Source organism: Cottoperca gobio, chromosome 9, assembly GCF_900634415.1.
Source record: "Cottoperca gobio chromosome 9, fCotGob3.1, whole genome shotgun sequence".
Classification (NCBI taxonomy): domain Eukaryota; kingdom Metazoa; phylum Chordata; class Actinopteri; order Perciformes; family Bovichtidae; genus Cottoperca; species Cottoperca gobio.
In genome coordinates this window covers 22,643,868-22,671,210 of record NC_041363.1, presented here as the reverse complement: position 1 = coordinate 22,671,210, position 27,343 = coordinate 22,643,868, and the positions used below count along the sequence as shown (strand labels likewise).

At 40.7% G+C, this 27,343-nt stretch overlaps 1 protein-coding gene across 2 annotated transcripts in view; it reads left to right on the top strand.

The window, feature by feature from the left end:
- smarca2 (SWI/SNF related BAF chromatin remodeling complex subunit ATPase 2) overlaps positions 1–27,343 on the top strand; it is a 59,356-nt gene that overhangs the window by 1,256 nt on the left and 30,757 nt on the right. For both annotated transcript variants that reach the window (XR_003832768.1, XM_029439170.1), the window contains exons 2-18: positions 641–898; positions 1,569–1,698; positions 2,073–2,486; positions 3,473–3,574; positions 4,517–4,766; positions 9,344–9,470; positions 10,644–10,817; positions 11,312–11,485; positions 12,261–12,437; positions 13,552–13,602; positions 15,136–15,266; positions 15,702–15,759; positions 15,994–16,091; positions 16,507–16,654; positions 22,894–23,057; positions 24,871–24,937; positions 25,022–25,132. Coding sequence is in view for 1 of the 2 variants with exons in the window: in XM_029439170.1 (XP_029295030.1) it covers positions 671–898; positions 1,569–1,698; positions 2,073–2,486; positions 3,473–3,574; positions 4,517–4,766; positions 9,344–9,470; positions 10,644–10,817; positions 11,312–11,485; positions 12,261–12,437; positions 13,552–13,602; positions 15,136–15,266; positions 15,702–15,759; positions 15,994–16,091; positions 16,507–16,654; positions 22,894–23,057; positions 24,871–24,937; positions 25,022–25,132 (2,604 nt within the window). In the remaining variant the exon portion in view is untranslated. The remainder of the gene's footprint in view (positions 1–640; positions 899–1,568; positions 1,699–2,072; positions 2,487–3,472; positions 3,575–4,516; positions 4,767–9,343; positions 9,471–10,643; positions 10,818–11,311; positions 11,486–12,260; positions 12,438–13,551; positions 13,603–15,135; positions 15,267–15,701; positions 15,760–15,993; positions 16,092–16,506; positions 16,655–22,893; positions 23,058–24,870; positions 24,938–25,021; positions 25,133–27,343) is intronic.

The following is a 27,343-nucleotide window of genomic DNA, read 5'->3' as shown; positions in this document are numbered from 1 at the left end:
TAACGGAAATATGACATATTGTATAACCAAGTGTAACATAACATAATATGATATGTAGTATAGCACAGCAATAGAACATAGAATTGAATAGAATATCAAGTATAGTATGGTATCATATTGTATAGTATAATATATAACAAGAACATATCAACAGTATGGCGAAGTATATAATCAGTCCCGCAGAGAGACAAGGGAGAGGTGTGTTGAGTCTTTAAACTGTAGGCGAGACAAATGCGATCAGCTGATATCTGCCTTTGGGCACCAGTAGTTATGCTTCTAAGGTTTTGACATCGGAAAGTAATAGACTAACAGTTTGTTGTTTGTCAGTGGTCAGTCAGACTGATGCGATGGAAAGATGGCAGTGATGGCACAGTTAGAGCAGTCAGCCGTATTAACCACAGAAAATAGGCACTTGTTTACATTAAGGTTAGCATTCCACATAATCAATGTATGTTATGGTTGATTTGATGTTCATGATGCTGTTGTTACTTAAGACCTGTTCATAATGAGGTTGATAGACAGTATTTATTTACAAGACAATTTAAAAAACAGATAATAATTAGAATACATAGACATTTTATGGTGGTATTGGATTTGTATTGCATGGCATTAAAACTCTGTCCCTCCTTTTCCCCTGAAGCTGTCTGGTATGCTCCCAGCAATTCTGTAGATGTCCACCCCTTCAGACACATCAGGTGGTATGTCCCATCCTGGCCCTTCTCCTGGGGCAGGTCTATCCCCAGGGCCCATCTTGGGTCCCAGCCCTGGACCGGACCCCTCACCAGGCTCTGTTCACAGTATGATGGGACCCAGTCCTGGGCCTGGAACACCCAATGCACCTCACGGCATGCAGGGACAAAGTGAATACTCTCAGGACAGCATGTATCCTCTGCACAAGGTACTGTGGGCCTTCTGCTGTTAAGTGTCTTTTAATGTAACTACTGCTCAAGGCTTATTGCAGATACATCGCATTGTATGTTGCCTAATAAATAACAAGACATAGAAATAAATAACAGTAAATAAATACCAAATATATATTTATGGTAATTTATGGCATACTTTTTCCTTCAGCGCAAGGATAACTTACTCTTTATGTTTATTTTAAGAACTATCGGTTTATGTTATGCGTTTAATAAGTATTGGTTGGGCCATACTTGTCATTGTCACTTGTCCTCTGTTGACCGCACAAATGTATATAATATAATAAAATATATGAATTAAAATTACAACTGAAAAATCCAAATCCAATTATGCAATGTGTGGAAATCTACAAGTGGCAGTTCATCTTTGCTCGTGTGTTTTTTTTTTTATCTTCTTTTGAGTTATTCTTCCAAATATCTGCATGTAGCACCTAAGAAATATAGCTTCATAGCCAGTTGTTAATCTACAACTTTAGCCCACTGATCACCTTTTCACAAAGGTGTGACCTGATTGGACTATTTTCATCACAGTCTTCAGTTTTGTAGATGTTAATTTCAGGGTTGCATTATAAATCCAGTTTGCAGGGAAAATGTGTTCTATCCAATGAATTAATCTTACTCTTGAATATCTATTTTTTCTATTGTCAGACCATGGAGGGGATGAATGAGAAGACCATGGCAGATGCGATGCACTTTGGTCACATGAAAGGTGTGGGGATGAGATCTCTGCATAGTGGTATGGGACCCCCACAGAGTCCGATGGACCAGCACAGCCAAGGTATCTGATTGATTTCTTTTTAAAATACTTTAAGGCAGTGGTACCCAACCTCTTCGGCTTGTGTCCCCTTAAAACAATCCCTCTTCACATTTTGCATATAGCTACAGAGTTTATAACTAGTTCAACCAAATGGTAATCAGTAATCCTTCCTACTCATACTATTTTACTTTTCATAGTCTCAAAGAGGTAAAATAACCCAGTCATTAACGAGAAAAAAAGATTGAAAATATGTTTTTGCTGGTATTCAGTCATGTTAATAATCTTGCAGCCCCTGAGGTGGGCACCGATCCCCAGATTGGGAAGCACTGCTTTATGGTTGCCAATCTGAATTTTAAGTATGTAAAATCATTACAACTCCTTCCTGTCTCCTGTAGGATACATATCCCCGCATCCATCCCCCATGACTGTCCATGAGCATGCGTCTAGTCCCATGTCAGGAGGTGGAGGTGGAGGTGGTGGAGGTGGTGGGGGACCCACCCCACCCCACATGCCTCCCTCCCAGTCAGGCCCCATGATGTCCATGGATCCTCAGTCAGCCGTGCCCAACATGTCCAACATGAGCCAGCAGGGCCGGGGACCTTCTGCTTTCAGTCCGGTCCAGCTGCAGCAGCTCAGAGCTCAGATCCTGGCCTACAAGATCCTGGGTCGTGGGCAACCCCTGCCTGAAAACCTCCAACTGGCTGTTCAGGGCAAGAGGAGTCTACCCATACTGCAACAGCAACAACAACAACAACAACAACAACAGCAGCAGCAGGCACCTAGTGCTAGTCCTTACAACAGGCCTCCAGGTAAAAAGATACAGTGATACAAACTGGTTCATTTGATCTTTTATTTGACTTTGTCGTCCGATGCAACAGATCTGAACGTACTTGACACTTTTATATGAGCTCCGTGTCCTCCATGAAATGTGAGCCAGGCCACCTCAAAATGTGGGTAGTTCATATCTTAGTGAGTACATCCGCACCTGTAATTGAAATATTGACTGCCATGAACAGTATGTTATCTTGCATTGAGAAGACAGGTGTGATCATGACCATTGATCTCCATAAAGTCAAGCTTCTCAAATCCAAATAATTTTGTGGTGTCAGAGATGTTTGTCATGGTAAGAATCACAATTTCTGGTGTCAACATATTTTGGTTTACTAACTCTTTTTTATAAATGTCTGTTCTTAGCTAATATGAAGAAATGTGATATCAGCCAATAAGTGTCGTAAACCATTGATATGATGGACATTATTTAGTTTGTGTGGTTACATTGTATGATCACCTTTTCATTATTATGTAAGGATTGATATTACAGTGGTCTTCTTAGTGTTTGACGCATCCAAAATCCACAAATATCATATTTTATTTTATGTTTTTTGGAGGCCTTTTGTTGGAAATTATCTAATAGGTGTCAGATGTTTTTTCACCTTAATAAGATTGAATTTTCTTTTTAGGATTAATTGAATAATGGCTTAGTCTATAAAAGGACATTTGTAAAAAGGCCCATCATAATTTGCTAGAGCACAAGTTGACGTATTCTAATAACTTTGTCTGACCAACAGTACAAAACCTATATTTATTCAGTTTACAATGATATAAAACAGAAAAGCAACAGACTCCTAACTTTTCTAGAAGCTGTTAATGTGTACCATTTTTACAAGAAACAATCAATAAACAACAACATAAAAACACTGTTGTCAAACTGTAGCTAAGCTCCATTCACAGGCTCACATTATCTGTTTGATTCACAAAACAACTATTTAAATATGAATTGTTATTGTGTTGGAAGGTATGCCAATGGCAACTTTGGGTGGTCCCCAGTCAAGTCCCTGCCCTACCCCAACCATGCAAGGACACACTCAAAGCACAGGACCCAAGCCTTGGTCTGATGGTAAGTAAGTGCTGTAAAAGTGTGGAGCTAACTATGTGTAGATTTAAGCTACGGTGAGCTGCATTAGCTTCGACTTACAATACACCTTTTCATTCCACACATTCAGAATTTAATGTATGATTGAAAGGTTTAACCAGGCTGCACTCAGCTGTTTGATGTATGGTCAAATATCAGATTCTCTTTGAAATGAGACTCAAGTGAATTCTTTGAAGCTGCTATAAGGATAGTGATGAAAGATGCTGCAATCCAAGGTTGACTTAAACGTAAATACAGTATAACAGCACTGGCTCTGAACACACCGCTTGGGTTTCTGCTACAAAGAGGGAAGTTGGCTAAAACCCATCGAATATGTTTGCTGGTCATCTGGACTGTGCCGTTTGGACAACTATCATTTACACTCAAAGCCAGAAACAAGTGAAAAGCCACAGAGTACAATACCATTTTACGATTAATAAATGTCGTAGTTGAATAAATTCCCAGTAAGATGAATCATCAGTCTAAAAAGTTCAGTTCTGACTTTTTGTCATTGAAGCAGTTCTTTTATTCTCTTGGTGGCATTAAAAAATATTATTTGATTTCCAAATCTTTTAAGTTTTTTTTCTTTTCTTTAATAAATAGATGCCAGCAAAAGCTAGATTATCCAACTGAAAAACCCAGCCCAATGTTGCACTCGCTCCAACAGTTGCTAAATCTAGCGAGAATGTCAGCAAGTCGGCAACACTGAGAGCCCGTCCCTTCAGGCTTCCCTCCAATGCATGCTATGGCACTTCCTGTTTAAAAAAAAAAATATATATAATTATAAAACATATGATTGCAGATGTACAATATAATGTATAGTATTTCAGTATCAAAATAACTTATGATTATGTTTTTTGATCATGTCTGTATGAACCAGAAGTACTCAGAAGTGACTCAATAACAGACAAAGTTTTTGGTCTCCAGGTCAGGGTGGTGAAAATCATGCCAACGTTCAGAAGCACCTGACCCCTGTTGCCAGTGGACGCCCGTCTCCTGCACCACCTCAAGCCTCTGCTGTTCCACCCGGTCCCGTGCCAGGCAGTTCAGTGACCCCTCAGCCTCCCGGGCAGCAGGTGTCCCCCATGCTCCAGATGCAGAAACAGAACCGCATCACACCGATCCAGAAGCCCCAGGGCCTGGACCCTGTGGGGATCCTGCAAGAGAGAGAGTATAGGTCTGTATCAACCTCTTCTCATCATACAGTACTGCAGGAAACTCTTACTGCACATACAATTCATGAACAATTATTGTCTTGACAACCTTCCTTAAATTACATTTAATGAAACAGTCATTAAATGACATCTTGTAGTTACGCCGCAGCACGCTGGTGAAATGCCAGCATGGACGACTTTGTCTAAGTCTCACAGAAAAACGTAACATATTATATTTGGGGATAGTACAGTTTGTCTCCTAACGGCTCCCTTATAAAATCTGTGTCTGCTTGCTGCAACAATATCGTAGCATCATGTTCCGTTTAAACATTATTATCTTATCTTTAAAATCACCATCCAAATCATATCCGTAACGCTAACTACTCTTATGGAGTGCAGAGCAACGTTTTGGTGAGCAGGCATATGGAGAATGGAAATGCAGGGTTATAGATCCATGGAAAAACCTGGTTTGTATTTAAGGATTTGAAATTCACTCGTGCTGATTAACGGGGCTCAGCGAGTAGTCATGCCACTCCACCAGCCACATCTCTAAATGCACACTACGGTGCCGATTCAAGAGATTATCTGTGATAGTAAGTTAGTTAATAGCGGCGTAGGGAAAGTCAATTGTCGATCATCCCTTCAATCGTCCATATACGATCCGATTGCCAATCAGCACAAGCCTAGTGTAAAGGAAGTGTGACAGAAATGTTCTTTTTAGGCAGTTTTCAGTACAAAATAATAATTCTTAGTAACAGTAATGTTTACAACGACAAAGTCACTATATAAACTCAATAATATCTCACTTGAAACTGATCTAAAATGTCAATAAAATAAATAATATTGCTGGCGAGTGAAGTTTAAACAGAATGAATGTCAGTATTGGTCATTCATCCTGTCCTCTGTCCTGCTCTGATGCAGGTCCTGCTGCAGGCAGTGAATCCCAGGGAGGAAGGGGCTGCTTTGTCTCAGTCAGCTGCGAAGTTTACAAGAATGTTCCAAATTTTAAGACAAAACTGAGCAAAATAATTAGATACATAGGACAGCTTTTGTTTGTAACAATTTGCTTTTCTCAACGTTAATGTGTTTATGCTTGTTGAACAGGTGTATTCATAAATTATTGGCTTTTTTCACTTCATTGTCTCCACCGCGGCCTCCCTGCTCTGCTGTTTGCTGTCTTTGCTCCGTGTGTGTGTGTATGTGGACGAGCTCAGCCCCGATGTAGAGGAGAGGCTGGAGTGTGAAAATAAATTACACCAAAAGTAGCGATAACGCTGGAGCTTATCAATACTCAATACTTTAGTCCCAGGGCCTGTTTAAAACCGGGTTTCAGTACCCATCCCTATACATGTTCATTTATAATGTGAAGAACATTATGTGTTGGAGCCCCTACGGCAGGGGTCGGGAACCTATGGCTCTTTCGATAATGCAATATGGCTCGTTTAACATTTTTTAACATGATTAACAAGTAATAAATAATTATATTGTGTCATTTTAAAGTAAAAACATTTAGCAGCGGATTTGTTTTTAGTTCTCCCCTCTCCTTTCCTCCGCTCCGTCTCTGGCTGTAGGTGAAGTTATGTTCACACGTGTGTGCGTAGGGGGCAGAGCCCCGCCCTTCGCGAAACCGAGCAGAGGAGAAACTGCACAAAGCAAGCAGTAGACCGGGGGTGTCAAACTCAATCACAGGGAGGGTCAAACACGGTCCACATTTATTGAACAGGATACACATATTGGATAAAGTGCAAAAAGATATGGAACATATTTAAGTCAACTGCAAACGGATTGCTGAGCAGTTCAATTTAAATTTCTGAGCTGCAAAGTCGGCAAATGCGCTCAGTTGATCAGCAGAATGCTGTCGGGAACACAGAGGTGGAGATGGTTTGTCAGTGTTTGGAAACACGACCAAAGTTTCCTTCTGCATCAGAGTCTCCCACAGGCAGCTTGGCTTATAAAGCTCTCACTGCATCACACATGTCCGTGATCACACGGCCCTGAAGCTGCAGGTTTAACAGTGAGATGCTTCGTTATGTCGCACAAACAGGCCAGCTCACATCGTCCCAGAGATCTGTGGTGTCTTTCCCTTTGCTTTCCAAAAACTTTCATTTCATTCACATATTTAGATTCTTCCTCATATGTCTGTTCCCGTGGTTGTGCCATGCATTGATTTAATTACCAAAACTGGCGGGCCAGTTATGACAGATATGATATTTTCTCGCGGGCCGGATATAATTGCCTTGAGTTTGACACCCGTGTAAACACTGAAACGTGCTCATAAATGAGATAAATAACGTAAGCGTTTAGTTTATTTAATAAAAGAGCACCTGTTCAATGCAACACTGATACTGCTATTAGTAATCGGAGACGTGTTATTCTTAAAAAATGCACGCATAAAGTTGCATTCAAATTTATATATTTTTATATATGGCTCTCAAGGAAATACATAAAAAAATATTTAGCTTTTATGGCTCTCCCAGCCAAAAAGGTTCCCGACCCCTGCCCTACGGTCTTTGGTATAGCTTCTGTACACACACAACACAACTCACTGATCTGCGCACACAGGCTGAATAATTTTCTGAAAACAGACACGGATGAAGATATGAGGAAGGCTCAGGGGCCTTCTTGCTGTTTTCTTTCCTTCGTACAACTTCCAAGGCTCTTGTTTTGAGGATCTGTTGTTCATGCTCTCAGATCACACATGAAAAGCCGCATTGGTCAAGAAAGGCAGAGAGAGCCGACCTCTCTCCAATTAGGCCATGTGAACATGCAGCACCCCTGTGAAACTGTTGTTGTTAAATCTGTTGTTTTTTCCGCCAACAGATTTATTTATTGATAAACATCTGAGGCACCTGACAGTTGAGTAATGAAAACAATAGTGCAAGAGCTTATAAATTATTATCCAATATTCCCCTCAGGCTAGTATGAGGTAGGGTAAGCTACATGAGAATACTACAAAATATGTACCATTTAGCATCGCTGTCTGCTCTCCTGAACAACCTCCATGACAACGAAATATCAGCAGGTGTTGTTGAATTTTAATGAGGGAAACAAAGTAAACAGCTCGCTGCGTACCTGCAATAGATTTCTTCAAACAGAAACATAGGAGGAGGCCAAAGCTAAGTTTTTATACTTGAACAAAGATACTCATCTGCCTCAGATGATGAGCCCTACAAAAACTGTGCTAGCACTTTAAATCTTACTTAAGCTATAACTTCATCTGCTGTTTAGAAGCCAAATAGGTGACCGTAGGATCAGTTGATAACCAGTACTAAAAAGAGCCCTCATGAAGTGATTGTGTATCATACATTAGTGTTTCCCCTTTATTAGGGTAAACACTTCTGTGCTAACAATGTAATGAACTCATTAAGGTTTTATATGGCTTAAAATGTTGTTTGATTCCAGCTGGGGACCTTTGTTGCATATCACAACCCTCTCTCTCCCCTTGTTCAGTCTTTCTATATACTGTCCTATTCAATACACGCAAAAATAGCAAGCCTTGGTATTTTCACTGACGGTCGGGTAAACAAGGAATCTTTTGCTGATTTACTTCAAATCATTATCACTTTGTAGTCAGAATGTTCGGCTCAATAAATTCAGTGCAGAACAACTTTAGTCATCCTTTTCTAGGGCAATTGTGTATGACAGTGTGCACACGTGCATTAACATTCTTGTCTTGTCTTTTTTTGGGATGAGGCAATTCTGCCATCAAGACTGCGGAGGTTGAGAAAAGTACAATTCCAAGTTAGCATTTATTATGCCAAATTAAGTCAATTTTATTTGTATAGAAAATGTCATACACATGTCATCTCAATGTGCTTTGCAGTAAAACATAATGAGATAGAAATGTAATTGCCAACCATACAAGGCCCACACCCACATACATAAAATACAGATTTTTATAACCCCTTCCTATTCCTACTACACTCACACATGGGCTGCAGCAGGTGCACTCACACACACATTCAGAAGACACATGCTCGATGATCAGAGGGATCTGATTGGTCTATAGCCAGTGAGCAGGTCGGAAATATATTTAGGATTCATACCATTTGGGGTCTTGTAGACAAGCAGTTATTCTTAAAACACAATTATATACTGTACCAGCAGTCAGTGGAGTGTTTTCAGTACAGTATGTGTTTTATTTTTTAGTCCCAGTTAGCACTTTGGCTACCTATTGTCTTTTTGGGAAGTCCTGCTAAAAGGGCATTACAGTAATCTAATCTGCTGGAGATGACTGCAGGGAGTCAGACTGGGACAGGAAGCTCCTGAGTTTGGAAATGTTTGGCAGGAAGCTGTTTTCATAATAGTGGTGATGTGTTGGCATAAGCAATAACACCCAGTTTTCTGACATGCTCACTGAGCTTCAGAGAAAATGATGATAACATGGATACAATCTCCGGTCTTTGCACTTTTAGGCCGACTATCGGAGTTTCAGTTTTCTTTCTTTGTTAAGTTGTAGAAAGTTTTGAGACATCCAGTGGTTGATGTCATCAATGCATCTGACAGGATCATTTACAGAACTGAGGGTGTCTAAGGAAAGTGAGAGTATTTCCAGGGTAGTTGTTACAGTTTGATTTACCATTGTCATAATGTTCCCCAGGTTGCAGGCTCGGATTGCACATCGAATCCAGGAACTGGAGAGTTTGCCAGGCTCTCTGCCCCCCGACCTGAGGACTAAAGCCACAGTGGAGCTCAAGGCACTGCGTCTGCTCAACTTCCAGCGGCAGGTACACAGCAGTTGCTACGTTTCATGGTCAATGTGACTGCACAGAATATTCATTTACCAAGAATAACTCAAGTTGAGGGAGTTCAATCAGTGACACGTTGACATTGAATCCATACAATAGGTGTTAGTTTTCTGCCCTCGGTTTACTCCTAATGAACTATTTAAGGATGAAAGAGTCATATGAAATTAGTTCCTTTTTCTGTATAATAATCCAACAAACACACATTTGTATTCTAGTATGTTGGTGTAGTTGAATTAGATATTACAAAATAACTTAATACACATTATGTAAATTAGTAATTTACAGGGTTCCCAATCCGTATGGAAAATAGTTGACCAATTTTCCAGTCATTGAAAACACAAGGAACACTGGGAAATCTTGTGTTGTCTTGAAAAATAATTTCAACATTGTGCTATTTTCCTTTAGCTGAGAAGGAAGGCTATCTATCAAAGCTCCCCAAAATATAACATTGCTATCTGAAACGGCTAAGTTATGTTCAGGATCGTATTCACGTTCAGATGGTGGTTTATGCACTTTGAAACATGGAACACCCCCCCAAGTTACTTCACATGGTAGCACATGCACGTTGATTGAACGGTTGAATAATAATAATAATGTTAAACTGTTTTCTGGGTAAGAGTCAATATAAGGGTTTCACTTTGCTTGCATTGTCTCCTTGAAGCAATGCAGCATTGTTAAGGTAAATGGGTCATAACATGAAATGTTTAACTCGTGTAGTGCTAGCTCTCAATGGGAGTGATTAGCCTTGTTAAAAACTCCACTAAATATTACTAGTGAAGGGAAAATAGTGTTTAGCACAATACCTGTCGGTCATACCAGCTAGATCATCACTGAAAATGTTCTGGAAAATGATCTCTAGAAAAGAGTGATAGCCCTGATTTAATTTAATGGATCTCACTTTGCTTTTTTCCTCACGGTACTTCCACATTTGTTATATCTTCAGCAGCAATCCCACATCGTCACAATAAGTTTTGAGGAAAATAACTTTCAAATTGTTGTTAGTTTGATGTTTCAGGCCATCAAAAAATGTAATAATGTCTCATAAGCTGCAGTTTGATGTAATATTTTTCACGTCTGCTTACTGTTTAAGTTTAAATGATTACATGTCCAGTTCCGACATTATTGATATACCTAATCCGTGCATATCTTCAGCTGAGACAGGACGTGGTGGCATGTATGAGGCGAGACACGACCCTGGAGACGGCCCTCAACTCGAAGGCTTACAGACGCAGCAAGCGGCAGACGCTGAGGGAGGCACGCATGACGGAGAAGCTGGAGAAACAGCAGAAGCTCGAGCAGGAGAAGAAGCGCAGACAGAAACACCAGGTGATCCACACTACAGTGTTTATAATAAAGTTCAGGTGTGTCAGGGATGGTTTCAGGGTAGTCATTGGTATTGAAACAGAGCAGCAACAGCAGCCCTGTGTTCCAACATGTGTTTTTCTAGTTGTTGCATGAATTTGTCATGAATGCCCTGGAAACAAGAGCTGTCAAGATTTTTGATAGAAAATGCAATTGTGAATCACTACTACTTTGAGCTGATGTTTAAAGAAAAAACGAAGACTTTCACCAAATGTTTTCTGCAAGCTGCATCTTAAGAAGTTAAACATTAAAACAGACATCAGCGGTCTATTTCTTAAAAGTCCACATCCACCGTCAAAACTAAAATGTAACAATGTCAGAAAGCTGAAGGCTTGTAAGGCGCCAGCTTCCAAGAGTACCTGGGAGTTTGGCAATACAGCGCTTAATTATTTGTTTTAGTGTGCCATGTTTTCAAAGTAGCATTTTGACTTCAACAAGTTTTCTGACTTGTTTTTCAGGAATATCTCAACAGTATCCTCCAGCATGCGAAGGACTTCAAAGAGTATCACCGCTCGGTGTCCGGTAAAATGCAGAAACTCACCAGAGCTATCGCCACCTGGCACACCAACACAGAGCGGGAACAGAAGAAGGAGACCGAGAGAATAGAGAAGGAGAGGATGAGGAGACTCATGGTGAGGAACTGAAAATCTAAATATGTATTATATCACAGCTTTCAGAATGAAATATGTCAGCTGTACAGATGTAACAAACACAAAGCACACATTGTATGAATATAATAGTAGTTCCAAATCACTTCTTATGTCACAAAAGCTTCCCACCACGGTCCTTATAAGCAAAATGTGATTCCAATGCTTTCTTGTAACCCTTCCCTGTGTGTTATGAGCATCAATTTTTGGTTGTGTCCCATTTTACTTAATGTCACCAGAGGCTGTGAAGAGCTCACTGAATAGTTGCCACTGTTATTTATTGGTTTTGATGCCTTTGTAAATATTTCACCTTCTAGTAGTTGACCACCGACTGAGAATTCATTGTAATCTTTATTTCACATGTAAGGTCGATTTTATGACGAACTAGAATAGATATGCGTGTTCACATGGAAGTTTATTTTTGGTAAAACATTTGGTTCTTTTGAAGTCAGAGTTCACGATCCGAGGCACCTGTCTATAAGACTTAGTGGAGCTTTGTAGTACGTGTGTGTAGGAAACAGTATTTAATGTGCACATGTGTCTGATAACTGATCCATTTAATACTGTCAGTATGTGCACCAACACTGATCTAATACATATTAGATTGATGCATTAGCACACCAGAGCTGCTCTGGTTATATAAAGCACAGACTTACTGGCTTTAAATGAATATTATCAGGTTGTAGGAAATATTTGTTATGGTTGTTATCCTGAAGAAGTTCTGCTCGTCTCCACCACTAACCTCCTGTCCCCCACTCAGGCAGAAGATGAGGAAGGCTACCGAAAGCTAATTGACCAAAAGAAGGACAAGCGTCTGGCCTACCTGCTGCAGCAGACGGATGAATACGTGGCCAACCTCACCACCCTGGTGTACGAACACAAAGCTGCCCAAGCTGCCAAGGACAAGAAGAAGAAGAAAAAGAAGAAGAAAAAGAAGGTAGGAAGAGAAACGGTCAAGTAGTGATTATTCTATATACTAGTTTCTGAAAAGCAAAGTTTTGCTCCAAGGTTTTACCTTTATGCTGCTGTTATTCTGTATTTTTTCTGTATTCTGTGACATGAAAAGAGCAAAACCACCAGCGTGTTAGTCCGTCGCTCAGCACTCGCTGGCTTCTTAGCCTTCTGTGTGGCACTTAACGTCAAACCTGTTCACTCTACAGAAGAAATACAACTTTTTAAATGGGTCACAAATATACAGTGTAGTTTTATTTTCACTGAATCTTGATCAAAGTAGTAAATAGTGTTGGCCGATATGTTAAGATTTTCCAACCGACGATTGTCGATTTATTTGCGCAGGTGTGTGTTAACATTTAATTAGCTAAATTAAAATAAAAAACAATCTCCCAATGTACTCCAATCGCAGACAGTTGTTACATTCGACCAATCACCAAACCCTAGCAGTACATTTATTTTTGCTCCAAACACGTATAGTGAGGGTGGTGCTCATGTTCTTTCAACGGGGCTGGGTTTCTAGCCTTCCAGTCAATCAAATCCTCCCGATGAGCAGCGACCACCACCACGGTTTTACTGCGACATGAATGATGCTTTAAAATCATCTTAATCTCATGCTTCATTATTTAGTTTATTTCAAGCCTCTCCCCGATGACACTGTCAAATTTAGTGAAATGGTGGGATTACACACTACCCGACATAATTTCACACCTTCTTTCAGAGACGCAGAACTAATCAGTGAACTCATCTGGTGTTGTCTTTGACTGGAAAAAACTCCTGCAGACTCTCAGTCTGAAAGAGATTTAAAGAGGCTCGTTGTGTGACCGCATACTGTGCCACCTCAGTTGAGCATGTCTGATGGTAATCCTGGGAATGGCACCTGAAGAAACCACAACACAGTACCCTACATGACCATTGATAATCCCGTTGGAGAGCTCTTTGTTGCTTTTTAACGCCGTAATGGAGGAAACTATGCCATCATAGAGCCACCGTTATTCATGAGAGATTATGAAATACTTTAAACATACCCTCCTGTTATAGAAAATAACAACATTTTTAATGAAATGTCAGCTAATTGGTGTCATGTCTTCGATGTCTAGAAGGTGGATGGAGACTGTGAAGGCACCAGCGCCATTGGACCTGATGGAGAGGTGAGCTGCAGAGCTTTAAATTATGTTTTCCTTTTTTATTGTAGTGTTTGTCCATTTGGTAGTTTAATATTGTATATGAAACTATATTGTGTAACTGTCTGTTGAATAATCAATGTTTTTATAATAACATTGTGAAAATAATGTGACAATGGGAAAGGGGTCGCTCGTAGTGATGAACCTACAGAGAATTATCAGCTGAATCTGCAGCTCCCCTTCACCTCACCTCACGGAGCTTTATAGTTTCAGCTCATTGTTTAGCTGTCCGGCTCTCACAGCATTGTTTTTGGCCGCTGCACGCAGTTGTTTTCAGTGTAAAAGCGGTAAAAACCCAATGTTGTTCACAACCTGGTTAGCAGCAAACAGCATTTAGATGTGTAAGAGACTAGCTGGTGAACATAGTTGAGTGTTAAGCAGCTAAAGAGCCAGAGATTCCCTCAGGAGCTGGTAGGGACCAAAACGGAGCTGAAAGAGAGTGAATATTGGACGTACATTCATCACACACAAACATAACTCCACATGAACGATATTGTTGGATGTGTAAATAAGCAACTAACTGTTTGCTCACAAGTTCAACATAACAGTTGATTATATGTCAATGTTGTGTCCACATGTTTGCCCCCAAGTGTACAAAAAACCCAGTTATCAGTTATTTTAAAGGGCCTTTCAAATGTTACATTCGCACCTGATTTATAGATGGATCTCAGGCTGTCCATCATTCTTTAAGGCTATTTAACTATCGAGCAAATCTCGTGGTGATATTTACTGCTCTGCTGCATTAACTGAGACAGTAATTATGGCTGCTGTGAAACCAAACCTGTACTTAAACTCAGTCTACCAAATGTGCTCTGGCAGAAATGAAAAAAGCAAAAATCAGATCAAACAGTAATTATCCTTTCAGAGGCTGACTGCACCCTAGATGATCTTACAACCGAAGCAAATTGCACCTCTTGCAAATAATGCCAGAAATAAACAAATTGTAATCAGCAGCGTTTGTTCTCCCTCACAGCTCCGCACAGCTTTTAATTAAGCTTATTCTCTCTTTTGTCTCCTGTCAGAAGTGGATACGCTAAACAAGCATTGATGGTCCATTTTGGACAGGCAGTTATATACATTGTTTCACAAGTGAATTTCACGCTTCACACGCGAGGCAATACGGCAAAAATAGAATAAAGATGTCGAAGCTAGCGGGATGCAGAGCAGAAGTTTTGTTAGCAGGCATGTGGAGATGTTGGGTTTTGTCAGATGGCACAGCGCACTTGTGGGGATTTGAAGATGGAAAAGGGATCGTTAACGGGTTTCTGTAAAATAAGGAGCAAAACAACAAGTGGCCATGGTCTCTTCAATCGTCGATCTGGTCGGCAATATTTACATAAATCTTTGTGTGTATGCCTTTTTGTCATATGCAGCCATAAAAACATTTGTTCTATTAAAAAATGCTAAAGAAAAAACATTAACATTTTCCTAATTGGACCAACAGAAGTTCAGTTATATCTATCATGACATGTTTCACCTTGTGGTTCGTTTGTCCTGCAGCTCGTGGATGAGAGCAGCCAGACGAGTGAGCTGCCAGTCAAACTGGTTCAGACGGAGACTGGGAAAGTTTTGCAGGGAACGGATGCTCCCAAATCCAGCCAGCTGGAAGCCTGGCTCGAGATGAACCCTGGGTGAGGCGGAGGCACATTACTGCATAGAACTGTTGTCAACATCTGACAAATGAAAGTCATGTTACTTTTGTATTTTGTTAATAAGTGAATATCGTGAGTTTCTGCATTTGGCTCCTTTTTCACTTGTTTCACACCAAAAGCGTATTTTTACACTGCGAGTATGTTTCCTTTTTTAAAATAAGCAATTATTTTTGCAGGCATACTGTGATCTTTAAATAGTGTATAAGGACATGATTGTGAAGCTTTTTAAGGATGTAAAGTTTGTGAAGTTTGAGTGAGATTCAACATCCTAAATAAAGTAAAAAGGCCCCTGTGCTGCCTGTAACAGCTTGTTAATTCTGCTGACGGTGTATTTTATTTTGATGTGTGCCAGACGTAAAATAAATATAGTAACTGTACTTTCTATTTCCCTCGTTTTCCTCCTTTAAAAACCAGGTATGAAGTTGCCCCGCGGTCGGACAGCGAGGAGAGCAGCTCCGAGTATGAGGAGGAGGTTAGTGACTTTCTTATTAATGGAGGATTTTTAGATCAGCCTCACCCTGCTGCACTTCAAATCATACAGGATATAAGCCACATCTCAGTCTGACCAACTCCACTTATACACACAGACACTAAACACGCACATCAAAATCCACCAGCTGTATTAGCTGTATGCACTTCTGTCTCTGCTGTAGTTCTTATATTAGGTGCGCTCTCATGTCATGTCTTATCAACTTTGCCTTATAAGGACGAAGAGGAGGGGACTAAAGCAGAGATGGAGGACAAGATGATTCTCGATCCCCATGGAGAAGGAATGTTCGTGGCGGCTACCAAGCACATTATCGAGTAATGTATTATATATATATTATACTTATGCTATCTCAGATTTACTTGGCAATTGTTTTTTTTCCGTCAAGGAATTGCATAACTTGGAAACAAAGTTTTAGGTCCAATGTTTTGCTTTTTGATTTTGAAACGAAACAAGAAAGAATCTCTTTTGGATTTTCCCAGCGGGAGCTATGTGGGAGTTAATCAGTCAACATGTTAGAAACTAAGAATGAAACTAATGAAAGTAAGATTTTTTACTGAATTGAGACTTTTCCAGAGGACTATTAGCAAAGAGCTCTGATCTCCAGCTGAGCTCCCGGCGTCAGACCCTGCTACACCTTGATACTGATCATAATCAATTCTGAAAGAGCACAGTTTTCAGCGGGGTGAGAGGGGTTTCAAATACTCTCTTTTACATCACACACACTTTCAGGTCTGTTAAGCAGGATGTGGACGATGAATACAGTGTTCCTACTGGACAAACCAGCTCCCAGTCTTACTATGGTGTGGCCCACGCTGTCATTGAGAGGGTGGAGAAGCAGTCGGCGCTGCTCGTCAACGGCACACTCAAACATTACCAGGTACACACACACAACACACAACACACACACAGCACACAACACACACACACACACACACACACACACACACACTGCTTTTTTCTTTTTTTTTATTGCTCACTTTTGAACAATTGAAGTTGTCATTTTATATAAATATATATATGTACCCGCAATGTGTTTTTAAAATGAGTGTTGAACGTTCAGCAACTTTCTGTGAGACAACTTTTTAATTCAAGAAGAAGCAAAGAAATTCAAATTTTAATTTTTCATTTCGCTTTGTATCAAACAAATATTTTCGGAGCCTTTTAAATCTTCAAGGTTCATTTTCTTTGTCATTTTAGAAGACAGGGTTGCACAATGACATTTAAATTGTAGCAATTCCGTCTCCATTCATGAAATCGAAGTAATGTAAAATACATGTACATTTACGAGAAGGAGAGAAAACGTACATCACTGGTATTTTTCCAGTATTGTGTGCATTGTGTAGCACATTGTCAAACGGTATTTGAGGGTTTTGGAAGTGTTTCTTTCACCAGTAGAGAAGCTCAAACTGTTGTTGTTGTAGCTAAAATGATGCTCGACCTCAGCAGAAGGACATTTCTGAGTATTACGGACTTTTGGCTTGAGCTAGCGGGACTTCCCAAACCGCTCTTGGACAGCTTGTCTGAGTCCTGGCTGCTGGGTGGCCCAGTGCCTCCGCCACCAGACAAGTCCGATAGGGTTCAATTAGCCTTGTGAGTTTAAATGGTATTTGCTCTGTTTTTGGTCTTGCACAGTATGTGCTGTTGGGAAGTTCCTTGTCAAAGCATCATTTGCAGTCAGGATATATATTTATTAAGTGGGAATCTTAATTAAGCTTCAAGTGTAGGCAGATTACAAACACCCTTATGTTTCAAGACATGTAATACTCCAGCACAGGGCTGCAACTCATGATGGTTTTCATTTCTGATTGAAAGCTTGATCTGCCTTCTCGGTTATCGCAGTGGGAAAAGCTTCCCACAAACTCAGAAAGCTTTAGTGTTTATTAACATTTATCATAATACGGATTCTATTTATTATCTCACACTGATGGACTTTTATTTATTGTGTAAGGAGTGTATTTGTTATTATGTGGTTGTTTGTTGTCTACCTGCCCCGGGGCAACGGATGTAAATGAGCTTCTAGCTAACTCTGGTGCAATAACTTTTGATTGTGCACTGTCCCTGCAAAAATGAACAATACAATAAATGATGGTTTACATTAAAACAATACTCACATGCACAATACAATTGAAATAGTTATTAATGGTTGTAGTTGTCCCCATCATAACGCAATTCCAATGTAAATTATAGCAGACAAAATCCTTGTTCTGTGCAATGATGCATTTGAAAGTTTAGCCAAAGTTAATAAGAGGCTCCAGACGTTTGATGTAGGCAAATAAAAGTAATTTCTTCCAAAGTTAGTGTATTTGGTCAGAAGTTTCTATCATGTTTTACTACTACCTCTCCACCATGACCCAGAAAGAAAGCGCTGTTATGGGAAACAAAAAGAGGGAATTTCCCACTTTATAGGACTTTGGACCAGCACTGTGGATTTTGTCCTTTGTCTGTTTTATATATATATATATATATATATATATATATATATATATATATATATATATATATATATATATATATATATATATATATAGATATAGATATATATATGTATGTTAGAATGACGTTAGAAAGGGATTTATGGTCAGTACGGACAGCAGGAACAGCGACGGGTTAACGTAATGTACTTACCGTAATTTCCGGACTATAAGCCGCAACTTTTTCCCCATTTTGCGACCCTGCGGCTTATATAACGGTGCGGCTTATCTATGGATTTTTACAGCTAACGGCCACTAGGGGAATTCCTAAATCTATGGATTTTACAGGTTACAGTCCACCGGATGCAGGGAAAGAGCGCGCAAAAGTAGCGAGTGGTACGAGAGACAGACGGACATTACGAGAGCGAGGCAGTGTGTGAGACACCCTCATTATGGAAATATATATATTTATTTCGAGGAGTCTTATTTTGTTAAATATGCTTTTATGTTGATACTCCTGAAACCGGATACTCCTGAAACCGGCACTTTCTGGGGGTTCGCGCCACTTTTTCGGGAGACGGAAAGAAGGATACGCTGAAGAGAGGGGTGGCATGTCCAAAAACCCCGACTGTGGAGTTACCGTATGATGATGACTTTCCATGTGTTTCTTCTGTTTCAACGGTAATTTATGGACAAATTAAGGAAAACACCAACGGTCAGAGACAATAAATGCTGATTGAACAGGCAGAAGTTCTCCATCGTTATTTCCTGGTTCTACACAACACAACGCAGAGTCGATCGTGGTGTCAGCTACAGACCGGCTACATACACATCAGTCAATTTAGCGTGTGCGGCTTATAGCCCAGTGCGGCTTATATATGTACAAATTAGTCAATTTAGCGTCTGCGGCTTATAGTCAGGTGCGGCTTATAGTCCGAAAATTACGGTACTGTATTTTGAGACAGACTTAAAGATATATGAAACTCCTTTAATCTTTCTCGATTAAGTCCCAGAGCCCACGGTGACATCGTTAAATGTCTTTTATAAGCTGGAGCCAGTGAGATGTTCTCACTGAAATACTTGCAGATGAATTTACTGTCAATAGGCTAAACGATCACATCATACCTATAAAATATATCTGCTGCTAGGCAACTGAATGCTAAATCATCTCAGTCACGTTTATAGACAGCTGTCTGCCACTAACTATGACAATATAATAATATAATCATGTCTCTAATGTAGTGAGTGAGGATGGCAGTGAAAGATGGTATTTTACAAGAGCTAAAGAACTGGAAATTCGATGCTGCTAACATTTATTTTCTCACAATCAGGTTGAAGTCCTAGCACTCCTGATTTATAGTGTGGCTGGCTTTACAAGAGATATTGTAGAGGCTCCTTGGGGAAATTGAAGCGAGTTCAGCTGTGCAATAATTGGATCACTTGTCTGCTGTGAGACCAGAGGTTGCTTTAACCGAATATTTTAATCTGAAATCTGAAGTTACGTCCATCATTTTGACAGATTAAAACACTAAGAGGCGATCTACTGTTACTTTAATTATTCACAGCGCATTGAAGAGCTACAACCTGCAGGCTTTGCAGCCTCCTCTCTCTTCTCGTCTCTCTGAGGTGCAGCTACTGCCACTGCTGCAGAAGGAGCGCATGCAACAGGACTACGTGCAGGATATGGAAATAAATCACACGTTTAGGGAGTCTTGCCAGCTTCTGATTACTTCCCTGGGAGACATTTTCCCGACTTCAAAACTTGTTCTGAAGTGGCGCTGCCTGCTAATTCCAGTCTCCAGTGTGGCAGCAGAGCGCCACAGGTTCAGCCTTCAGACCAAAATTAAAACAGCCATGAGAACTCGTCTGTCAAAGGAATTGTATTTGCCTGTTTAGAGACAATGTCCTTCGCTGTCACTGTGAAAAAGAAATCTTTCATTTGCTTCCTTGTGTTGACATGAAAAGCTACATGGTCTCTGTTCATCTTTTCTCTCCACGCCCTTATAAATACATTATCTATAAGATAGTTCTGTTTACTCATATAAAAAAATTCAAATGAAATGTTTTTAATCATGCGTCATCCTAAAATGAAATTCAAATAATGGGTAATAGTAGATTATGACAAAGGTTTTACCACCCTATCCATCAAAATGACGAACAATGATTATGACGCAACCACTGGTGCCAACGAAAAACTGAATTTTACATTTATATAAGACAACTCTCAGTTTAATATTTCCTATAAATTGTAGCCTTTCCCAGCCTTTTATTCTGTGCAATTAGCTCTGCTGTCAGCTATGTTTTGGTCCCCTGCCAGTGCCCTCGTGCCCTTCTCTTTTCTCAGTACTATCTATTGCTGATTGTTTTCCGCAGGCCACAGGCGAGCTACGCAGTTGGTAATACGGTTGATATTTTGCCATCACGCTTAAATCACTTGGGATTTAAAATGCAAAAATGACAATAAGATCAAAGTGAATTTGTGAAGCTCACTATGAAAAGCAGTAAATTAACTAAGGTTTGTACAATTGCATGTAGGCAGGCATTAGAAAGACATTTAAAACTCCACTTTTCAATTATTCTTTAATAGAGTTGAAACTATTGCTCGATTAAAGAATTAGCCAATCCACAGTAAAATTAATCAGCAACTATTTTGATAATCTAATAATCGATAATAATAATACTCCAATACTGTCTCTCCCGAAGTCCTCAGGCCGTTCTCTGAACAACACGTCCCTCCTCCAGGACCCTACAGCCACCACGCTTATATTACATCACATTACAGGTCAGCAGGGACTTACAGTGAACTAACTACAGGGACAGTCCCTTAACTTGGGGTTAAGTACCTTGCTCAGGGGTACAGTGATGGCAGCCCTGGTATTGAACTCACAACCATCTGGTTTTCTGTTTGGAAGGCGTACCACCAGACCATCACCACCCCATTATATTGTGTGACCGATTACCTGATTCTGTCCAGCTGTCTGATCTCCAGCTGAGACACTCCCATCTCTCCACCAGCAGCCGGCGCCGTAACCACACCTCAATGCCACATACTCCCACCACCCGACTCAGGCCAGGATCCCCCTGGCCGCAAGTTGACTCCTGTATGGCGAGGCACTCCTTTTCCACAGTACTGTAGTTCACCTCCCACTGAGCCAGCTTCTGGCTAATGTACAGTACGGGGCGGTAGACCCCCTCCACCTAATGAGAAAAACGACCCCGAGCCCGCTGTTCAAGGTGTCTGTCTGCAACACAGAATGAAAAGCAAAGTTGGGAACGCCAGCTGGAGCACCGGCTCCACTTGCCGCATATGCTGCTCTCACGTCCCGCTGTGGATGGTGCCTTCATCCAGGGAGCAAAACCCGGTCCATGAGCCGCTTGAAGGTGGCTGGGGCTCCAAACAAGAGTCACAAATTAGTACAACCCGTACGGAGTGGAAAAGGCCAATTTTTTCATGGGACCTGGAGACAGGGGAATCTGCCTGTAGCCCTTGGTTAAATGCATTGTCGTATAAAAACGAGCCGTGCCCAGCCAATCCAGGAGTTCGTCGACCCGAGGCATCGGGTGAGGATCAAATTTAGATACCTCATTAACCCTGGGGTAGTCCACACAGAACCATATTGACCCGTCGGATTTGTGTACCAGAGCGACGGGGCACTGTTCTATTGCCCCGGGGCACTGTTCTATTGCCCCCATCTCTAACATGGCCTGAAGGCCCGCCTGAACATTATTTTTGTGTTCATGCAGTCGATAGGGCAATGACCGCACCGTCATGCCTAGGGGCATCACTATGTGATGGTGTAAGAGAGCCGTGCAACTGGGAAGGGGGGAGAACACATCGGCAAAACGCCTTTGCAACGAGGCAACGTCTGCTCTCTGACCCTGTGAAAGATGGCCGTCACAACAGACCGGGTCTGGTTTCTCGGTTTTTATTACCGCCATTCCAAGCTCATCTTTCTCAATCACCGTGGTGGCCAGAGTACCCAGATAAAAGGATGGCAGGAGAAGGAGGTTTGGTAAATAACAACAGTTTTAATGGTGAAAGACTTTAGCCTTTCCAGGCAAAACAAAACAACACGCTCTAATACGGTCTCTCCTACAGTCCTCAGGCCGTTCTCTGACAAGCGGTCCTAGCCTACTGCAAGAGACTAGGACCAAGTTACCACCACGCGTATATTGTGTGACCGATTACCTAATTCCGTCCAGCTGTCTGATCTCCAGCTGAGACACTCCCATCTCTCCACCAGCAGCAGGCGCTGTAACAACACCCCACTGCCTCACCATTTTGCAAACAACAAGGCTAAACATTTTCTTGTTTTAGCCTCTCATTTTTAAGGATTTGCTGATTTTCTTTATCTTACCTGATAAACAACTGAATCTCTTTGTTTAAAAGAAAAGCAAGCCATTTAAAGAAGTCACCTTTTGCTTTGGAAACTGGCATTTTCTTGCAACGACCAGACGGTCATCCCAATTTAACAAGAAAGAGCAGGACGTGACGTTCAACATGCTTATTACCCATCTGAGTCATTTCCCATTTAATATGCAGATTGTCTTAACCGGTCCCTTAAAACAAGGCATAGTTTTGCAACACAAAGTGCTCTCTGTCTTGATCAGAGTATAGTTTTCTAGTCTTTTATGTCCATAATGTGAATAATATTTTCTCTGCCTGCATATTTTTAGGCATGCCTTTCTTTCTCTGTGTTATTAGGTCCAGGGGCTGGAGTGGATGGTTTCCCTGTACAACAACAATCTAAACGGCATCTTGGCTGATGAAATGGGCCTCGGCAAAACCATCCAAACCATCGGCCTTATCACCTACCTGATGGAGCACAAGAGGATCAACGGACCCTTTCTCATCATTGTTCCTCTCTCGTCAGTACTCTTAAACTTGCATCCATCACAGCTCTTATCGTGCAGCGTTATGACACCCTAAAATATGTTTAGCAAGGGATCGATGATCACAGTTTTTAAAGTTATTCTCAGAAATAATTATAAATTGAAATACACCGACGTCAGGCTCAATCACAAGATAGGGCTGTAATGGAGAACAGGTCAGTCGGGACTCCCGTCCATGGTTGATGCACCTGTTTGCTCAAATTAAATTCAAGTGTCAGGTGTGCACTCGCCTGCTTACAGGAAGTGATGAGTCAAAGTTAGCAGCAAACACTAATTATCTCTAGAACAGCAAAGACACTACTCTGCTCAGACAACGCTGGACTCACCAGTGCTATATTTCAGTATGGCGCTGAACTTTAAGTATTATGAGATGGCCCTTACCCCTTTTCTTTCTTTCCTATTTTTAGAAAAAAAGATGATTATTGAAGATAATAAACACTTTATCAAAATAGTCCTGTTTCCCTCAGGTACCGTTATTCCAAGGAGAATAGGGTCCTCATTCCTTATATTTGTGTAGCTCGTCTTTCAGTCAACAGGTTCTTGAAGTGGTCAGAACTTTTTTTACTGCCTGTTAGCAATAGTGTCCATGTGTGTGTTGGTTCGTTCATTCTTGGCTGCATCACAGATGTTTTGTTTTTTTTCTGTAGTAGAGACGTCTCTCGGTTTCCTTTGTGGGAGCAAAAATCAAAAACTCTTAAACTTTGTCTCCTAAGCGCTTTTAGTGCTGATTAACTCTAAAACACGCAGCATAAACAGACTTGTAGAAACCTGCTAGCCCCGCAACATTAAATCTCATCTTGTACTGGGTCAGTGAGGAAGTTACTGCTTTCTGCATTTTGTAGTGCACAACATTTCTACCTGAAAAAAGTTGCAGAAAATAAGAAACCCATTACATTGTTCCAACAAACTTTATTAAAGCAATCCTTTCATATCATTATTTTCCACCTTCGCTTATTTTAAAGGCATGAGATAAAAATCTCTTGAATCATTCATTTAGTGTGAAAATGTGTTATTTCCCCACAATTAAGCTCTTTGAATTCATCAAACACAAACCAACTCCACCAACTTTCACTTGGAAGCAGCAGGAGACCACCTCTCCAAGGCAGAGCAGGCTGCAGTCGTTTGGAGTTTCAAACCTACCCCCCCAAAAAACTGTATAATTGGGTTAATGCTCCTGGGTTCTTTTCAGCCTTTCTAAACATTTTCCCTCATTAGTATTTATTTTTCATGATAGTTTACAACTGCAGGTGTTAAAGGATTAGAGTGAACATGGGGTGTGTCTTTTTGAACAACACCTTTTTTGTTTTTATGACAAGTGCACTGCTTTTTGTAGTCAAACGGAGCGCAGCAGAGGCTTAAATCTGAGCTCAGGGCCTCTGTGTTAAATATTCTTTTTAATATGCACAGGGAACTAATGTAAAGAAAAGCCTTGAACTCGCCCTCTTTCACTCATAGTTGTGTGTCGGGAAATCAAAGTTAATGAGCAGAGAGTTTGATCTGCCCGGGGGGCGTAGTGTTGAACAAAGCTCTCTCACATTGTGAGCTGCATCTATTTGACCCTTTTGAAAGATATTGCACTTTGCCACTTCAGTGGATTTTCTTTTCTTCTGAAGTTTATCCAGCAAATTATGTTTTAACCCTGATGACAGACATTTCAATGACTACTCTGCCCTCTTCATGTTGATTCCGCTTCATGTTTGGGCTAGAGTGCGTCCTGAATTGCTCTTAATTCATAACATTTTCTTACATGTAACATCCAACACGTGTGGTGATTTCTGTTTTCCCCCAGGACTTTGTCTAACTGGGTTTATGAACTTGACAAGTGGTCACCCTCTGTGGTCAAAGTTGCGTACAAGGTAAGAATCCTTTATTATGTTATTTCTTTCCTTTTCCACCTGATTGCTTGTGGTTAATCTTTCTTTGTGTCTCTCCCATGCCAGGGCACCCCTGTGTTGCGCCGTGGGCTTGTGCCTCAACTCCGCAGTGGGAAGTTCAATGTCTTGCTGACCACTTATGAATACATCATCAAGGACAAACACATACTGGCCAAGGTGAAGGAGATCAGAGCTTTGTCGTCTCTGTCTAATCCACTTTTCTCGCTTGCACTCATTTTGTACCCTTCATACACACACAAACACACAGTGTCCCACACATTTTACACATTCATACTCTTTTATTCACTCAAATTTAAAAAAAGTTTTTTATTCAACTTCACTAATCAGTAGTTAGATGACTAATGTCTGAGATTCCACCACGGCAGAACAATTTTGAAAGTCTCTTTACTTGATTGCAGAATTCAAGGACGTCGTAATAACAGATTATACGTGAAGGAAAAGTAATAGCAGGAGCTTAAATCCAGAGTGAGATAATGTGGGTCTAAAACGGCAAGAGAAGCTTCATTATAGGTCTTTGTCTGAGTTTTTATTACAGTGAGCAGAGAATCTGTGGATGCGAGGGCTCTGTCGGGGACATATACAGTAGCACCATACAGCAACATGTTGACATTACAATCAGCCCCAAGTTCATTCATTATTTTGTAGATGAGTAGAAGGGTCGTTAGACTGACATAACTTAACACCAGTGCTGAACTTGGAAGCACACAAACTCTTTTCTTTGTTCCAGTTTCAGAATACGGCAGCAGCAGCACTCAGTGTGAGCTGCACTTGATTTATCGACTTTTCAGAACAGTGCACTGCAGTAGTCGATACTGCTTGTAATAAGTGAAAGCACAAGCTGCAGAGTATCTTAAAGAAATAAAAAAGTCTGATGTTTGTTATTCTCGTCTGATGATAGAACGCTGCGTTAGCCGCGTTCCTTGTATGTGACTGGAAAGTTAAATTAGTGATCAAACGGAGGTGTAATGCGCTGTTGGTGCACAGCAAAAACTAGAGCCTCAGTTTTGTCCTCGTTCAGTCAGAGGAGGTGTTGGATCATTCATCTATCAGTGTCATATTTTATTTATGGTTATCATACATGCACAACTCAAATGTATGCCGACAGGGTCTACCGGTGACCTTGTAAAGGCTGAGTCTTTATGCAGCGGCTTGGGTTCTAATCCGATTAGCGCCCCTTTGCTTAATGTCCTCCCCTCTCGCTCTCTCCCTTTTTTCTCTACGGCTGGTCTATCAGGCATTAAGCCCAAAAAATGATCTTTCAAAAATAATGAAAACTTTCAGTTGCTGTTTAATAAAAGAAACATTTCCAAATAGAAAAGTGCACTCAGCTGTGTCTGACTCTGAGGCAGGGCTTTAGACAAAGTTTTTTCATCACTGTCCCGAAAATCCATTGTAAACCTCTCGCAGTGAATGTTAATTTATAGTTGTTATATGTGAAAGTAAGGCTCATGTTGGTGCCACTCAGCAGATACAAACACACACCTTTCATCACAGAATATTCATAAAAGGTTCATGTTTAACTATACATGCAGCCTTTTGTGTGCTCTGAACCACAAGACCTTCACACAAAAGTGTTGTTAGAGAAGAGGAGACTGAGGGGCCAGAGGAAGGACCCTAGCACTCGGTTGTACGTCGACCAAAATCAATGTCAATATGTAAATGAGAATCGTCCCCGTGACCCCCCTCAACCCCAGCGCGGATATTATTCTAACATTTCAATTAAAATAAAGTATTTTTTAAACTTATACAACAAAAGGCACAATTAGTGCTGTTTGGATATGGTCGTAACAGTGTAAACACATGGTAATATACATGAAAGCAAAAGAAGCAATAGGTATCCTGACAAACAAAACAAAACAAAAGACTCCTGAAAACCTTTTTCTCAAATAACAGCTCGGCATACATTTCTACTTAAAGAATTTATGAAATTACCACGTCAGTGTTTTCTGTGACTTAATGAGTCCATTTCACTGAAAGAAGGCCCCCCATCGGAACCCCGCGCCCCCCCTGAAATTCAAGGTGTTTTTTTTTGTTATATTCACAACTCACTTTTCACATTGAACAGGTGCTCTTCTATTAAATAAAGTAAACACTTATGTTATTTATCTAATTTATGTGCACATTTCAGTGTTTACAGCGTTGCTTTGCACATTCACTCCTCCACTGTTTTGCGAAGTGTGGGGCTTCGCTCCCGACACACACACACACACACACACACACACACACACACACACACACACACACACACACACAGTCAGAGACAGAGCGGAGGAAAGGAGAGGAGGGAACTATAAATAATCAGTCAACAAAATCGTTTTTTTAAGTCAGGTTGATCATATCAGATTGATCCAGTAGTATGTGGCAAAG